At 29.5% G+C, this 19,012-nt stretch overlaps 1 protein-coding gene across 1 annotated transcript in view; it reads left to right on the top strand.

Moving 5' to 3' along the window:
• Positions 1-18,522, top strand: part of LOC100161712 — a 43,193-nt gene extending 24,671 nt beyond the window's left edge. Inside the window, exons 4-19 of the mRNA XM_029488429.1 lie at positions 587-684; positions 10,381-10,514; positions 10,781-11,002; positions 11,479-12,318; positions 12,892-12,936; positions 13,011-13,217; positions 13,485-13,605; positions 13,665-13,774; positions 13,863-14,066; positions 15,279-15,571; positions 15,931-16,119; positions 16,633-16,780; positions 16,866-17,076; positions 17,318-17,508; positions 17,925-18,091; positions 18,346-18,522. Coding sequence (XP_029344289.1) covers positions 587-684; positions 10,381-10,514; positions 10,781-11,002; positions 11,479-12,318; positions 12,892-12,936; positions 13,011-13,217; positions 13,485-13,605; positions 13,665-13,774; positions 13,863-14,066; positions 15,279-15,571; positions 15,931-16,119; positions 16,633-16,780; positions 16,866-17,076; positions 17,318-17,508; positions 17,925-18,091; positions 18,346-18,468 — 3,303 coding nt within the window. The 3' untranslated portion in view covers positions 18,469-18,522. The remainder of the gene's footprint in view (positions 1-586; positions 685-10,380; positions 10,515-10,780; positions 11,003-11,478; positions 12,319-12,891; positions 12,937-13,010; positions 13,218-13,484; positions 13,606-13,664; positions 13,775-13,862; positions 14,067-15,278; positions 15,572-15,930; positions 16,120-16,632; positions 16,781-16,865; positions 17,077-17,317; positions 17,509-17,924; positions 18,092-18,345) is intronic.
• Positions 18,523-19,012: the final 490 nt, after the last annotated feature.

Genomic DNA, 19,012 nt, shown 5'->3' with positions numbered 1-19,012 from the left:
ACATGTGTAAACTCGTTTGATCTGCAGCAGAAGCTGTTCAAACCAGATCAACAGAATTTCGCGATTAAAAATTTAAAAAAATAAATAGATCCGATATTAATATAAGTGTACCTATATACACGTAACTTTCGCGTGTATTGCCTTGAGTTATTTCTTTATAATGGCGGCAGTCGCTTAACGGCTTTTAGATATATTCTCCAGTTTTTTACCAACCTCGTACGTTTTTCATTACTTTCTCCAAGAATTCCTGTAGTCGGTACAATCTTTGGTGGAGTTTCGAGAGCACTAGGAATCACTAGAGTGTATAAGGTCACTGACTCGAATCGAAGCGCCACTCTTAAACACATATATGCACATATTATACATAATATACCACGTACCTAGGCTTATGCTTTTAAGGTTCGCAAGTATATATTCCACTTTTACTTGTTGATTGTCCAATTATTTCTATAAATCACGGATTTTCTCTTAATTATTGTAAAGCTGCGCCGTGGCGTTTATTTATTGTTAATTAGATCATTTACGTGTGGTGTTCCAAACTATAATATGAGGATTTTCATTGATGTTTTTGTTATTGTTTACATAGGGAGGGATTAAACTTCAAGTACTGGACAATTACCAAAGGCCTGTATTGGATTTAACACCAGTCACAAAAGATTCTGATTTCTTGAGGACCGATGCCACGTGAGTACAACTCTATTTATCAAATTAAATAACTTTAGGATAAAATATACTATCGATATTATTGTTGTTATTATTATTATTTTTATCTTGTATTACAATATTGTAGAAATATTTTAAGGTAAATGGTTTAAATATATTATTTTATTTGTTGGATTAATTATTGTTGATATTTTTGTGATTTAAATAACTAGTTTATTTACTGAGATATAGCTTTCTCGAAATTTGCAATAATCACTATTATATATAAAAATTATGTTTTATGCTAAAATACCGTATTTTTACTTAAAATCTTGTTGCTCGATAATTTGTGGTTAAACAATTTTCAAGTTTTCATTTCTCAAAATTATACAACTAAAAATAAAATTGAATGATGGTTGTTAATATTTTTTAAGTAAAAGATTAAAAACAATTAAGATTATAATAATTGATTTTTTGGTTTGCCGTGCATTTCGTTTTTAAAAAAATTAGAGGGTAGGTATACCTATATAAAAACGTAATTTGAAATTGTATATTTCTTACGCTTATAATGAAAGTTATAGCAATATCATAGCCAGTAGCCACTATAATAAATTTAATTTCAGTAGCAAAACTCTATACAAGGAGGAGGTATCATAATATGTGTGAAACTTTTATATACTCTTCATTGAAGAGTGGTCGTGATTTAGTGATGCGTATTATTTATTAAGGTGATAAAGAAAGTGTTTGTGTTGGGAATCTCGAACATTGAATCAAGCCGCCAATAGATTCATTAGAAAAATAATATGAAATTAAATAAATATAAATATAATTGTGATCAGTGATCATTCAGTATAGTTTTATAGTTTTATATAATTTGTTTTAATTTTCTATCTAGAAAAAACCAATCTAAACTTAAAAATCGGCCGAGTAATTTTAAATATTTCATGCTATCTATAGGTAGTTCTATTAAATATTATTAATTTCCGACGTGCAAAATACAATTATAATTAATTACTACTTCATATATTATTATAAAATACATAATATTCTAAATAGTGTTTAAAATATTCATAATTACACATGTAAAAGTAGTTGTTGCATAGCTTGTTTAGAAAGTAGACGTTTCACGCCAACGTCGATCTCTGTAGCGGTAGGTATAGGTTGGGCCTGATACCAGAACTTAACAATGATAACGCCAAATAAAACCATTAGATATAGTGAGAATTCAATATTCGTATCCTACGGCGACTTTTTCCTATAAGTTATACTAGGTGATTATTTTACCATACTATCGTACAGTGGTTGGTAGGTACCCCCCACCCCCCCACCGATGATAATATAACCATTTCTATTAAAAAAAAACAATTCAGCTTTAACATTATTTATTAGTTTAAAATTGAAAAAAACTACAATACGTATATCATGACGATTTTAACTATTACGTATGATTTCATACGTAATAAGGATTCCAAGACGTATTGCGTAGTATAATATAATTCTTACAACAATCATTATAATTTTATACAGCTGCAAATATATTTCGTTTCCCGATATTGATTTTTCGGGTAGGTACGATTAGGCAGATAATATAATATTATATTGCAAATAATATGGTATTTACTTTATTTTTCACAATGATATTATATTATATAAGTAGGTGCATTTTGTTATAAATTTTATACAACATAGCAGGTACTATTCTTACAAAATTATACTTCCGTTATTTTTTAAACTATACTGACCATTAGAATAGATGAATACGCGTCTTTTACTTTTACTTTCAGTCATCATAATATTATTATTATTCCTTTTTTATTGACAATAAGTTGTTTGTTCGTATACGGATCATTACATGAATTGAACGATAGTGATGTCAAATTATAAACACTTAACCATAAAGTAACTAGCTAGAAATATTGCTACTTTTATTAATAAATATTAGTATTATAGGTATTTCTAAAGTGCATATATAGATCCTAGGTAAATAACTACTTTAGGCACCAATACACCATTACTTATACGATGTATCAATAATTTAATGTATTAATCAAAGTATTACACTATGCAAAAAAACATTATAAAAAAACTACGTATATTTACGTATTTGGGAATCAAAAACTAAATTTTATTTATTTATATTATTGTGATTTATAAAAACGTAGTAGTAAGACAAATTAATTATTATTAATATTTAAATACAATAGCAGTCGTATGGCCCTAATCATAATATAAATTCTACACATTATTATCAAAAAGTTATCGGAGTTTAGATTAAACCCAACACACAACTCGATATTTTCCACATGAAAAAAATGTATGAATCATAAATATATATAAATAAGTTACCATTCGTTGTATATATACCTATTAGGAATTAGGTAATTTTTACATTTTATTCGTTTCCATGGTGATAAGCAAAACGTTATGTGAATTCGGTTAGAAATTAAAAATATCTGTACCCAGCCCAAAAATATAATATTAAAAACTTAAATAATGGTAGTTTGTTTATAATTATTTTTAATTGAACAACAATGTAACCAAGGCCCATAAGAGAGGGCTGTTGGACATGGAGTACAGGGGGCCCGGCTTTTTTAAGGACCCGTTGATATGAATTTGTAATTTTTGAAATTTTGAAAGGAATTGACTTATTTTATATTAAATATAAATTTATAATTTTTATATTATAAATTGATATGATATATGATGTAAATGTATATTGTAATATTTAGTAGAAATCGTATATCGGGACAATTATATAGTTTGTATGAGTTGTATTTTATTGGAAGTTCTTTATAAGGCCCACAAAACATTTAGTACATGTGCCCAACATTTGATTTAGGGAGCCTGCATGTAACATATTGTATTATATAGTAACAACGTACCTATCATAATATATTATGTGTATAACCAACATAGTACAATTCGAAACATTTCGATTTTAAGGAAAAAAAAACATAAATTCTTCATCAATTTACTTCGCTTTATTGTACATATTTTTTTTACAAACACGTCACACATCAGTGATTTTGTTTCATTAGCTATAATAATTAATAGCGCAGTCTAAAAAAATCTTTAAGCAGAACACTAAGAAGCAAGACAATATTATTTTAGATATAAAAAAGATTGTTTATTATATTTGATTTTACTAAAAATATTAATATTACATGCATAACAAAAGTAGTTAAGTAGGTAGGGGTTATGATTTTGTCATATTAAATTCAAAATAACTATCGAACGTACTGAATATATTTTATTTAATTTCTATATTATGTTATGTAGTAGTTATCATAATGTTATATTATGTTTATATTGTATTTTTGATATTTAGCTATGATAACACTTGTAGGCAATTAGCTAGACTTATGTCACACACAAAGAGAAACAAATTCGCCATATTTCTTACAGAGTCACTATATAGTCATATTTTAATCTCGTTGTTGATACATGTTTACGCCTTGACTATTGAAAAAAAAAAACAAACGAAAATACACGTAGGTAGGTACGCGTTGCATTATCACGTCAACCAATTTATTATTGATTGACACTAGAATGGATCTTGGCCGAGCGAATTGACGGAGGGGCACGCGGGCCGAATATATTTTATACAAACACATATATAATAATAATAAAACGTGCTTTCTTTGATTATACCTATATACTCTCTTACCATAATAATACGTCGAGTTAAATGCTCGTGAATTAAATTTTCGGTGGGAAAACTGCCGACGGAGAAGGAGATTTAAACTCCTGCTTGTGAACAGCGCGCCTCGATGGCGGTCAATAATATAATATTATAAGCGTGTGCTTTAACGATGGCCGTTCCCACTGTTCACGATTTCGGACCGAGTTAAAGATGTCAAGGCAAAATCTGCGCAACGATAGTATTAAATAATAATAACCTTAACGCGACTCGGCCGTAATGCATGACTATGGGAATATATATATAAAACGAATAGACTAGCTACTTTCGCGTCTTAAAACGAATGCTATAAAATTACCCTATGCGATGATGAGAGTACAGAGGTCCAGGAAGTTTGCACAAGACTTCCTATAGTAACATCACATCAATGAAATTAAGAATCTGTAAATTTATATTTTTTGAAAAATCTTATTTAATTTAGAGGTATTTTTTAACGTCGATCTCCAATCGATCAAACTAAAGTTATCTATTATTACAAGCAATCAATCTTCTGCAAATACTAACGTCATTATTACTTCTATAATAATATTATAATATCTAAAAATTGTTTTAGCACATGAACTATTTTTCATTCGAACAAAGCTGTGCATTGTAAACGCATAATTATTTTTGCTACTTCGTACTAAGAATCCAGTAAAAATAATGTCTTTCGTATGTATTATAAGTAGCATGCTACCTACAAGATATTTTTCATCTGCTAGGAAAATTGAGGAGTTAAGTTACATGTTATTGATTTTAAAAAAAAAAAGCAAAATTGTATTTTTTATAATATTATATGCAATTGTATTGGTAATTAAGAATAAGAATGAACGTAATCTAGATAAAGGTTTTTTTACATCTTATTCATCATTATTATTATATTACAATACATACTTTTTAAAATAATCAATGCCAATTATAAGTAATTTCTACATAATAATAGTGCGCGCATGTTAGGAGTTTTTAATGCATTCAATTAACAACCATATACAGGTTACCGTGATCAAAGCAAATATTAACTTAAATAAATTATAAATACATATTTTTATAGTTAGGTTATAGTAGTTTATAATTAATTGTGAATAAAGAAAAATTAAAACAACAATTACATATTATTTACAACCTCAGCTTAAAATTGTAAAATCAATTTATAATTTCTAAAACCATATAAACCGCATTCTACTGGGTATAGGTAGCTGTCGTCGCATTATTTTATTAATCACATAAGTTATCTATATTTATTTCATTGCCACATTAGAGAGTGTACTCGCGCCGCAATAGTTATTTTCTTGTGTCATGATGAACGAGAAATAATAAATATATATAAATATATTATTTTTTTAATCAACACCACTTAACGTACAATAATAATAAAAAGTTAAATATAATTGTTGTACTTTATATGCAATCGAGATGCCAAAGTAGGTAGGTATACTAGTCAATTTATTTGATTGTTTATTTTTATCACTTTTTATAATAATATTGTAATAAGAATTTAAAAAATAAAAAATCATATTTCCAGAAACTCATTATAGGTTTCTGGAAATACGATTTTAAAATAATATTATAACAAGCATATTTATTATTATTATATTTTATTAGTACCGCGGTGTTTTATTCCAATGAGTCTCTGAAAGTCAATTTTACTACCTACCTATGTAACGGACGTTATAGGAAGTGAATTGCGTTTAGAAATAATTACGAATAATAAATTATTACTATCGTTGACGTTTTCGTGGTGAAATAATTCGTGTTGGAGTGTCGTAGAAGAAAACCATGTCGAAATATTTTTTAATAGCAATATTAAGAAAACTGTATACATAACATGATAAATTCCATTAATAAACGGCCGGTGTTTAGATATAAAAATATAATTATTTGCATTGTTTCTTTCATGTTAAATGTATCACAGTATTTTTTACATAGAATATTTAATAATGTAGATATATTATGTGTGTTATTTAAAGAAGTTAGTTGGTAGCAAGACAAGAAGGCACACCTATTCTTCAAAGTTAAAATACCATTATAAGTTACCATTAATTGTGTATATACCAGATATCTAGTCGGAATTCTGTAATTTTTGCATTTTATTTGTTTCTATAACAATGCGATACACAAATTGGTTAGAAAATAAAAATGTACCTGTCCTAAAAACATTAAATTTATATTAAAAAGAATAAATTACTTACTTAATTAAATAATCTATATAGTATACTTGTGTGAATAATTAATGTATTATACAAATTACGTTTCTAAAAAACAATCCCCATATTAGATTTATTTCGTTACGATATCAATATTATTATGGTCATTATACGTCTATGATATTTTATAGGTAGGTAAACGAATACATTATTTAAATTTAATACTGAATATTATTTTTAATCAGTATGACGTTATACGAAATACGAATCATAAATATTTGTCTTCTACATTTCATAATGAAATCAACAGTCGTGATGTATACCTACCACGTTATCTTTGCAGTATATTATGTGTGACAACAAGGAAATCTATATAGTAAAATAAAAAATAATAATAAACTTTTATGATTTAAATACGTATATCGTATGATCGAGGTTGGTATAATAAGTGTACAATACGCCCTCTTCTCGTATACAAATTGGTCGTGATGTATACATAACTCGTCACAAAGCTTAGGGCATAATATATTTTTATTACTCTTTTATATTACAATGATATATTACAATACAATAATGTAATATATAGACTCGAGGAAAAAACTGATCTTTGATAAAGAAGTTTAAAATTTTCATTTCTGATTATTACTTGAAAAATTTTGGTTTTTATCAACACGTCATAATTATATTAACTTTGTTAACTAATTTTTTTATTATCATATTGTATTGACATTTATACAAAAATCAAAAACAGTATAATATTATCAATTTTAATCTATTTGAGTGAGTATATCTACATGGCAATAATCATAATATTAAAATACGAGCTGTATAATATGAATTGATTATATACCAATGAATTTCCATGGTCAATTTTATGGCATGACAAATGTAATTTATAAATCATCGCCAATTTCTACAATTCCATTTTAATGATTTCTTTTGTTTTAATTAATTTACACTAGGAAATATTAATATGAATAAAGAAATCAATCAATAAAATCAACAATTATTGTCAGTAGGTAGTTACCTAGTTCGGGTTAAATCCTTTAGCGAACGATACTAAGTTGTGGGGGGCCCCCATAATGGAAAAAATGCTGTCCTGTTTTTATCCCTAACATTATAATATTTGCCTCATTGGCCGGCCTACTCATACTATACATACCTTTATAAATTGCCTACCCACTGTTTAGTGTTAAGAACTAACATCAGTAATATCGTTTATTAATTATACATATTATTTATTATTATACACAATTAACCAATAGAATTAAATTGAAAGTAAAACACTAAAATGTTACCTGTTTTTTAATTAAATAATTTAGTAGTTTGAACACTTTATTATGTCTTTAATACTTACGTAATGTTAATTACATCAAAACTGACACTTTTAAAAAGAATTACTCATTTTTTATCATAATACTATTATTTACAAAAAATAATATCATTTCAAAGTTAAAATTTGCATTAATATAAATACTAAAGACATAAAAATAGGTACATTTGTTTTTATTAATTAAACAATTGAATTAACAAAAATATATCCTTTAGTTTTAAAATAACTTGAAATAATTGATGTACCTACTAATTAAGTACCTGTTATATTTTTCCCTAAAACATATTATAATATTATATTAATATACAAAAAACTATTTCGTAAAAATACGTAAATTTTAGAAGCTTTAATGTTCATGTTTTCCTTCTTTTTTCTCTTCTCTACTCCACAGTTTTTTTATTTCGAACATTAGTATTGGTAACTGAATATTTTTTATTCTAACTAATATAATATTATATGTACTATAATATAAATACTTTATGGTTGTAGGTATATCTACTAATTTGTGTGTATTTGGTTTAATTTAAGTTGACAAAATGGCCAAAATAATAATATTAATGATAAGTGATAACATATTTATATAAGTAATAACATTTATTGTTGTTGTCATCGTCGTCGTCAAGACTTATCCTCCGGGGGAAAAAATAGTGTAAATGTTTTAAAAACAGACAATAATCTAAAACATGGTCTGGTAATGACATGGTAGAAACTGCCGAAGTAGGTGGTACTTCTTTCTAAATTCTTGACAAAAATATTAAATTTTATTTCTAAACATAAAAATATTATGAACAAAAAACTATGATAAATACTTAAGTAACTATTGCAAGTTTTTATAAAACGATAAGGACAAAACACAATAGCTAACAATTACGACAGTGAGTCATATTTTCAACAAATAATTTCTTTCATTTTCTGTAAAAACTATCTTCCATACCTACGTCAATGGCCTGAATATATTAATTGAACTTTATTCTTAACGTGATTTAAGTGATCGAAAAATGACTGATGTGAAATACTCAAATATTGAAAATTTTTATTCTTCAACAATATTCGTTTTAACGTTATGACGTAGGTATAGTCGAAATTTTGAAAATTAATTACCATATTGTAATAATTATAGGTATGTAACTGATATTATAGTAAGACATACCTTAAGTTGGTATAATATTTCACTTATTCGAAATTACAATATGAATTTCTAATACTTTCACATACTTAATTATACATTTTAAACCTTGATAGAAACCATAATAGTAAATAAAACATATTTTCAAGCCATAATTGTATGAAAAATTTTACCCGTCTGTCCAGTATATCCACAGTTTTACTTCTACCCTACTAGTTGATCAATTTGTTATTATTAAAATACTATCTATGTTTTATTGGTAACCGTATAAAGTTTAAGGTACCATGTTATTGTATGGCATGGTATGAGATTTGATGAACGAAAGCAGATCAATGATCATACCAGGTACCAAAACGTGTGTTCTGATCGAACTATTTTCGTATCTAATAAGAAATAACTAATAACTAGTATGATATTAAATACTATTGAGGGTAAACATTTCCATAGCCTGTTAAGTTATAGCCTGTTAATTTATAGTATTTATGAGACGTTCGCGAATCAACGATTGTGATGTTTGCTATGTGACTATTCATTCTAGAGTCGTGCCATCGGTGGGTTAATACTTTATTCGCAGGGGTATATAGGTACGTAACAAATTACCTAATGTTTACGAACAAACATTTGGATTGGTAACATTATATTATAATATACAATCATAATTATAGATCTCCGCCGATTCACGCTGTACAGTACCTGATTCAGTTCCTTAGAAGAATTACGTAACACGAACCTTTTAATATAAACATTTAAATAAAACCGTGATAATTTTATTTTCATTGAATAATTAATATAGTTATTCAAATTATCTACTAATTATTATGCCTATAAAAAGAAATACCTACTTACCTACTTATTTTGTTTTTCTACGCGTAGTTTAGGTATAGTATTTGTTTTCTGTTCTTATTTCGTGTTTGTAATTTGATATAGTACTGTGTACGTTTTAACTAATCTGTAAATTATCGGTTCTTTATGACGTTATATATACCTAGTTATCACGGTTCGCTTTAGATGTATTGGTATTCTATCTATTCTTTATAGTTTATAATAAAATATAAGTCGATAGTATTTTATGCGATGTAATGTACTAATAAGGCAATTTATTTTTTCATAACTTTTGGAATTCTGATTTATAAAAATCGTAATTCTAATAGTGAATAAATTAACATTTTGTATTCATCGTGTAAATCGATAGAATTTCAACTAATTAGTATTATTGTCGATATTGTTATTTGACTTGACTTGACTGGAGAAAGTCTATGGACTATGACTGTAAAATCATTACATCACATTTTGTTTTTTTAAGTACTCGATAATTATTTTGCAATAATACATCTACAACAAAAATCTATTGTATTACTTTCGGCATAAAATAATAATAATAATAATAATAATTTAATATTATCACGTTATGATGGCGATCCCCGTTAATTGTGGTTATTTGCTTATTTTTTTCCAGAGCTCAATCGTACGCCGTTCAGTTGCCGGGAGATTTCGTTTGTGAAGATTGTACCATTAGATTACTCAGAGAAGCATTAGAATTCAGCAATAGCTACAGATTTTGGTCGTGCGCAGATGTCGATATCAAAAACAGTAATTATTATTCGCTTATTTATTTTTTATATTATAACAACTACTATGTACCCGTAATTTAAGGGTGTACACAAATCTCAGTAGCCGTCAGCAAACCTCGAATCCGTTCGAATAAACGTTTATTACGAATCATAAAGTACACATCATTTCATACATGTGTATGATTATTTAACACAACTCCCTAAAAATCGATGAATTATTTTAATTGCCTTAAAAACACATAGTCCAAGCATATATATTGATATTTGATTGCATTATTTTTTTAGAAAAAAATTACCGAGAAGACTGCAGTGGCAAGGGCCGTTACTTATTATCGAAGTGCCGGTGTGACAAACTGTATTACGGTCCCAGATGTCAATACAAAGATGAATGCATTGAAGACAACGATTGTGGCGATCAAGGCAGGTGTATAGATGTCCACGCGACGACCGCTCCTAGGAAACAGTGTTATTGCGAACCCGGATGGTTTGGACCGGGGTGCACTAAACGTAAGAAATATGTTTAAAAATCATAAATGAGTTATAAGTTATTACAGCATATATTATGTTTTGTGTATATTTTCTAAATGTTATTTGGAGAAACGATTTCTATACGTCAAGTATATAATAAGAGAGTGTTAATAATTTCACAGTTATTACGGTTTTAAATAACGGAATGGTCAGCTGCAGATATTATGGTTTGAGTTTTGACACTGACATGAAGGGTATAAGAATTCAACCTTCAAAATATATTATCATATTTGTATAACATGTTTAAATTGAGTCCATTGTATGTACTCTAACTCTGGGAGGCAGCATGATGTATAGTTCCTTAAAGTCTATCAATGTTGTTACAGCATTAATATTTATGTATATTTAGTGAAAGTAACGCAAAATATATTAAATAATCAGTAACGTGTTACAATATTAGAAATCAAAATTTAAAAAATGCAAAATTATATATAAGATTTATTATTATTTTTCAGGTTCGTCGTTGAAATCAACTGAAATCGATTTGAGCAATCACAGATTCAGAGAACTTTCAAAAGACTTCCATTTATATTGGAAAATATTCAAAGAAGAAGGCGAGATAGAAGTTGTGTTAAGAGCAAACAGCACCAGTTACTTAGGGTTAGGTTGGCGACCAAAAGATTTGACTGCAGAGTGTAAGAATTTCCCAGCATTAGCAGACTTGCCTGGTGCAAAAGCTGTAGCAGCAATACCCAAACCTGAACCCGAACCAGAACCAAAAAGCGAACCGGAACCAAAGAGTGAACCCGAACCTAAAAGTGAGCCTGAACCAAAAAGTGAACCAGAGCCAAAGAGCGAGCCAGAACCCAAGAGTGAACCAGAGCCAAAGAGCGAACCTGAACCAAACAGCAAGCTGGAACCGAAGAGCGAACTTGAACCGAAGAGCGAGCCGGAACCAAAGAGCGAGCCGGAACCAAAGAGTGAGCCGGAACCAAAGAGTGAGCTGGAACCGAAGAGCGAGCCAGAACCAAAGAGCGAACCAGAACCTAAAAGTGAGTCCGAACCGAAAAGTGAACCAGAGCCAAAGAGCGAGCCGGAACCCAAAACTGACCCAGAACCAAAACAAACACCAGGGCAGAAATCAAGTAGCAAACCTGAACCAGAACCGGAGCCCGAAACGACTGCAGAACCTTCACCAGAACCTACTACTCTTTCAACGACAACAATTGCAAGTTCCACTCGGCCGAAACCATCATTTTTCCGAACCAGAGGTCGGCTGCAAAAACCAAAGCCTACTGATGAACCAGAAGCTGCAGCATCAACTGCTGCACCGTTAAGATCTAATGGAAGGCCGGGTAACTTTCTTATTTGTTAAAAATATATTCAAACACAATTTTCAGTCATTAATTACATTTAACATTTTTGGCTAAGATATGTTTTTGGGCTGGGTACAACTTTTTTCTGACTGATTTCGCGTTATAGTATCTAGGTTTTCTCTGGTGCATACATTTTTTTTAATCATATAATTAAATTTTACTTATTTGAATTTTGTTTGTGCTATAGTAGTTACAGTGGTATTTGGCTTTATAAGTACAAACATTTTTTTGACATTTGTAACTATGGCTTCAAATTCTAAATGCCAGAAAGCCTATCGTGAACGTAATAGACAAACGTCGATAATTCAAAAAAATATCTACGATTATTTTTTTTCCTTGCAACGTAGAAAATATCAAGTATCACGCTTTTTATCTAGTAAAAACTAAAAAGATTTTTTGTGACTAATCACGAATTATAACAATAATACTATTTGGACGATTATTGAATACAACTGTATTTTTATAATTTATTGTTATTTCATTTTAATTTCAATAATAATAATATACTTCAATTAAAAATGTCATAATTGAAGCTTTTATATTTTCTTACAGTGTTTGCCCAATTACGAAATACTAGATCAGCATCAACCCCAAATGGTAAGCTATCAATAAAATCTTGGAATATTGATATATTTTGTACAAAATATTATAATAAATTACAAATCGATTAGAACCTCAACCAGAATCAGAGCCAGAACCAAGGTTGAAAGATCAGGAAGGCCATAACCAACACGATCACTCTTCACATGAACATGACCACTCATCACATGAACACGACCACTCATCACATGAACACGACCATAACCACGATCATCAACATGATCATCATACTCACGACCATAATCATGAACATCAACACGAAACTCCCGCAAAAAAAGGTAAATATTTATTTGACATAATTAAAGTTAACAATTATATTATTTTAATAACATCACATGTTACAATAATATTATTATTGTTGTAAATATGTCAACGTACTGTTTAATTATAATGTTTTATGAATGCATTAACATAAATTAAATTGTTTGCACTAATATAAATTAAATATGTTAGTAATTATATTTAAATATAGTTTATCATTTCTTTTTTTTTCTGAACAAATATTTAACAACTGTTATTAAATACTGTGATTGCTCATATTTTAGAAATGAAACTCAATACGTATACACCCAAAGCTGATTTTAACGGGATGGATTGCACAGATTTAGTGATAGGGAGTGCTCGAGGATCAGCCAGCAGAGTGTGGGACTATTACACTAGAGACAGGTAAATTGTTTTATTTTTAAGTTTTCCTACGGGTAAAATATTATAATATTTTTCATTAGGTCGACGCCACGTGTAGACGGATTTTGGGGTGGAAAGAATGATTTAATCGCTGCAGTTGGGTTCGAAAAAGATGGAGTTACGACTATTGCTTTTAGAAAGAAACTCAAGGGTGATTAACATTTTTAGACATTTGAAAATATATATTATTATTTATCTATTGCATTAGATTCTAATGAAATATTATTATATTTTTATAGCTACCGAACCTACTGATCACTCTATCGTAGATGATGTTATGCACGTGATTTGGGCTAAGGGTCAAGAACAGAAAAACTATCAGCATTCTCCAAAATCTGGCCTGGAAAAAGATGTTGCTTTTGTAAAAGATTTTTACAAACAAGATGAACTTAAATATCACGGTCACGGGTCCCAGCGTGGAGTGATTTCTATTAACTTTTTCGGTAATTATCACTTGATTTTGATTATAAAGTTATTAAAAACATTGTTAACACAACTATATTGAACTATATTTGAAAAAATATTAAATTGAAACTATAGTTTGTTATTAGTGACTTAGAAAATCTAACATTGACTTACGATTCATTTAAAAATAATCAATAGATTCTTTAATGTTATAATGAACTGTTGTGAAAGATTTTTCAATGGGGATTGAATATTTTTTTGAGACTTATTGGTTTGTATTAAATATGTAAATGCCAGAAAATATTTTATGCACAATAATATACTTACATGTCTTCAGAGTACAATCAGTTATTATCAATAAGTATCAAAATTAAATATAAAAAAAGCCTATGTAGGTAGGTACTATACTAACGCATAGGTATTATATGTCTTATAATACGCGTATACAATAATTGTGAACATAAAACATAATATTGTTGTAAATGTTTTTCAACCTAAAATATAGGAAAATAATTTAATATATCTTATATAAAAAAAAATAAATATTAATAATATTATAAGTACTCATAACCACATAACATATTTATATTTCCACTATTGAGCATTATTATACTCGCCTATTTTATTGTCACTGTCATAATTTATTATTTTATTAATTTACAAAGGATATGTTAACAGTTTTTCGATTTTCCCCATATTATGTCTATTGCCGATATCATTACACAGTCTGTCCACGATTATACTTTCGTAAACTCATCGATATACAATATATACAAATAATTATAATTATTTTTCTCTTGTATTGGGACTTCAGAATTCAGTGTAGTTCACTCATTAAACTACAAATCATCGTATTGTATATAAATATATAATATTAAAATAATATCTGTATCAAAATTGTTTACTGATGCGATCGCCGTCTAATTTAACAGCTTTTGGCATACACAAGTGACACAGTCGTACAAATTTACCAAAACATTAAGTATATTTTTGCGCAGTCACTGCACCACGTATATAATAATATTATAATGTCTGGTATTAAATACACATTTTAAACTCAATCATTATATTAATCGAGAATACCTATTTCGTGTCTCGTTTATACACCTAAATTATTTATATTTAATTTTAAAACGTTTATGTCCGGGTACGGGCACAATACTTTTTCTCGGTTCACACCGTTTGTCTTCGCGACGCATAATAATGACAATGTGACTTTCACTATAATGGTACGCACTTCATTATCGTACATGAACCCGGACGACAGCAACCATCGGTCGACGATCAAGAATCGACGAAAACCGCCGAAAATCCATTGACCAGTCGTAATAACAAGCCGTCCGTCCAGCAGGTTTCCTCGCCGGCGCCCAGCAACTGTTACGGTCAGTGGTCAACCCCAAAAGGCTGTAACGTGACCGCTGGTCAGTGCGAGTACCACGTGGTATGGACTTATTCGTCGAAAACTGATTACATGCGATTCACGATCACCACCACGCACACCAGTACTTGGACCGGTATTGGGTTTTCGGACGACCACAAAATGGTAAGATGTATAGGTGTAATAAGATTAATATAACATCGCAGATATCGTGGACAAACACTTTGAATTTAGAAATTTGTTCAAACAACTAACCGATATACTATGAAATATAACTAAATATTTAAGTCGTCTATATGAGACATTATAGACTTCATATTTTCAAAACCACCAAATATTTAAAAAAAAAAAAAAATACGGAACATCAAATACCTAGGTAAATTCGAAAACTGCAAAGGAACAGTTTGGTAATTTGATTGCGAAAACAATTACATTTAAATTTAAAAATGGTTTATAGTTGGTTTTGAAAATAGACACCTCATCGTATATTTTTGTTTGTAACTCTTGTTTTTGTGGTTCATTAGAGTCAAACAGACGCCATAATTGGATGGGTGGATAAAGCCGGAAGGCCGTTCCTTATGGATACGTGGATAAACGGTTACACTGCTCCACTGTTGGATGCTTCACAAGACTTGAGCAATATAACCGGTAACACCGCCGAAGGATTGACAACGTTGAGCTTTATGAGGAAACGATCGACCGGCGATACCAAGGTAATTATTATCGATTTTATCGTTGTGAATTTGATGCACTAAAAAACTGATTAATATAGGCACACACATTTACCAAATATAGAAATTGACAAAATATGCTAGAAAATCACAAATATATAAAAAAAAAACTACAGTTTAAAATAAAAAGTCTAAATTATTTTTTGGAATGATAATAATATTATGAAAATACTTTATTCAAAGCATCAATCATAAAAAATAAAACTGTTTTGAGCAAATTACACAATTATAACTTATTATAGGTAAACTATTAAAATAAAAAACAGGATTTCATGTAGGTACCATATATACAACTAAACACCTTTTATATAATGTTAAACAAATTTTAATCGAACTATTAATTATTCATTCTAAAAAGTATTATATAATGCATAATATAGAATAAATAATGAATTAAATGTACACTCCTAACAGGTTATAATATACCTAGCATAATATCTTCATTAAAATAACATTTAAACGTGTCATGGTTTAACCGTTGCTTTAAAATAACAGGATATGATGTTTGCGGATGACAAATGTCTATATTTAACGTTCATCGTCAAAGGAGGCGGTTACAACCCGGTGAACAAAAAAATCAAAAAACACGAAGTGTTACCAATGTTTTCCAACGACAGAGTGTGCATAAGATCCTGCGGTGCCGGTAAGGTTTCTAAACTAATTTGTAACATTTACATAGTTTTCTTTTTGACTCGAATGTGATTATATATTTATATGTTTGTTAACAGAAGAAGATTGGGAATCGGCCACCACCACGACTGCGCCTAAAGCGGCGTTCAATGTGGCCATCAAGTTAGTGAAATTGGGTGAAAATTTCGTTGTGCCCCCGGCTGGAAGTCCCGACTTTGACGCCCTTGCCAACACGGTCACCAGTGGTTTCAAGAAGACCTTGACAAAATTGCCCGAATTCTACAAGATCAGCGTCGATGAGTTTTCTCAGTACGTATATTTTAATATTGTAATACAACGTAAAGCTCGCTTATAACGCTTTCCCGCATAAGACGCTCTTTTGTGCTGGTCCCTCAAAGAGGGTCTTGAGCGAGCTTTACTGTATTGTTTACACAAATATTTTGATTATTTCATTACAATATTAACCGCGAGTGCGTTTTGAGTGCATTGTGTACCGATGTTTTATTTTCACCAAATTATCTTCATGTACCTGTGTTTATTTTTATTACAGAGAGAACGACAACGTGGTCGCCAAAATGAGTGTCGAGTTAGACGAGAGTGGCGGTGGATCGCGCGGCCGAGCATTGGGAACGGACGAGGGTGCCGAACAGTTGGAGCGTGTTTTAAGGAGTACCGTAAACAGCGGCCACGTAGGCGCTCTATCGTTAGACCCTAAGTACTTTGTTTTCGAAGCAGCGCCACGTAAGTGATATGAAATATAATGTACATTTCGTTAGTTAGATACACCGTTTTATTTATTTTCAATTTAAAATTATCGATGGACCAAACGATAATATATTATACACGTATAATTTATTAATTTATGACAAAGCTGATTTCAGTAAAGCTTTGCTTTCGACAATCAAAACATAGATATTATGAATATTGAATAGTATATGATTAGAAATCGTTAAGTGATTGATTCTTTTATGAAAATCGTTTATAATACCGAGTTATTACCAAGTAATCGGTCACACCCCTCATCCCTTTCCCAACTCTATCTGAAATCTATATACATTTTATTTCGTACATTGGATTATATAGGTACATTGTACAATATCGACATCACAATAATTCAACTGTATAATATAATATTATTTTATATATTATTATTGCAGTGTCCAGTACGATTCCGTTAGAGGAACACGTCAATGACAGTATTTTATTGTCCACGACAAAGTTGTGGATCGTTATAGGATGCATTTCCGCTTTGGTGTTTATCGCCATTGTTCAAGCTGGATGCACCATCTACAAGACAGCTCGAAGACCCAGACCAAACCACAAGGTAATTATTGTAGTGACGTTGTCATGCATTTTTGAGTGTACAGTGACACACTACATTATCATTATCATGAATTATTATATAGATTATCATCATGTTTATATTATATTATGTAGTACATCCATATTAACGGCTTTGTAGAGCTTTTACTTTATTATTGTTAGCTTCGTCGTATATAATATAATTAGGCTTATTATTGTTATATTCGTCAACATTTGGCGAGCTTGCAGTAATCGTATATAACTATAATTGTATAGCTGGTCTATTCGGTCCCGACTGGAGCTCAGGCCGCATATCGGCCGCCTGTCGACCCTTACAATATGTACACCACTGGTCATTGGGCGCCTATCCGAGCAGAACACGTCACACATCGTTACTAATCAAAATCAAAATTTAAAAAAATATATCGAAAATCAAAAAAAAAAAAAAAAAAATCATCAATAAAACACATAACGCATATCGTATAAGTATATTACCCGGTGAGTCTGATCAATACTTCTTCTTTGTCTCTGTCTCTCTTTTCTTTTTGCGTGATATCCTTATTGTATATTGTAATTTATATAACTCATAAGTCACAAAGACTGCATATTTTTATCAGTTTTTCACGATATCATACTTTTGCAAACAAAGTAGGATTCAATTATTTTATATTTTTTACCCATGCGTACTGATTCGATTTAAAAATAAAACTATTTAAAAAATGGCAATGTTATATATTTTTAGGAATAGAAATATCGATCTAACCAATGATATATACATTTCTAACAATTAACAATCAATAGTTTGATAATAATGAAGGTACAATACAATAACCAACCAATTTATTTTTTGATTAATTTTCATTATTCAATACTAACAATTTATGTTAGGTAATTAAATGTGAAACTTTTAATTATTTGATTTTATTTTTGACTACACAATTAT

The sequence above is a fragment of the Acyrthosiphon pisum genome, chromosome A1 (assembly GCF_005508785.2).
Source record: "Acyrthosiphon pisum isolate AL4f chromosome A1, pea_aphid_22Mar2018_4r6ur, whole genome shotgun sequence".
Lineage (NCBI taxonomy): Eukaryota > Metazoa > Arthropoda > Insecta > Hemiptera > Aphididae > Acyrthosiphon > Acyrthosiphon pisum.
Note: the sequence above shows the minus strand (reverse complement) of the source record. Positions and strands in the feature narration are given on the sequence as shown.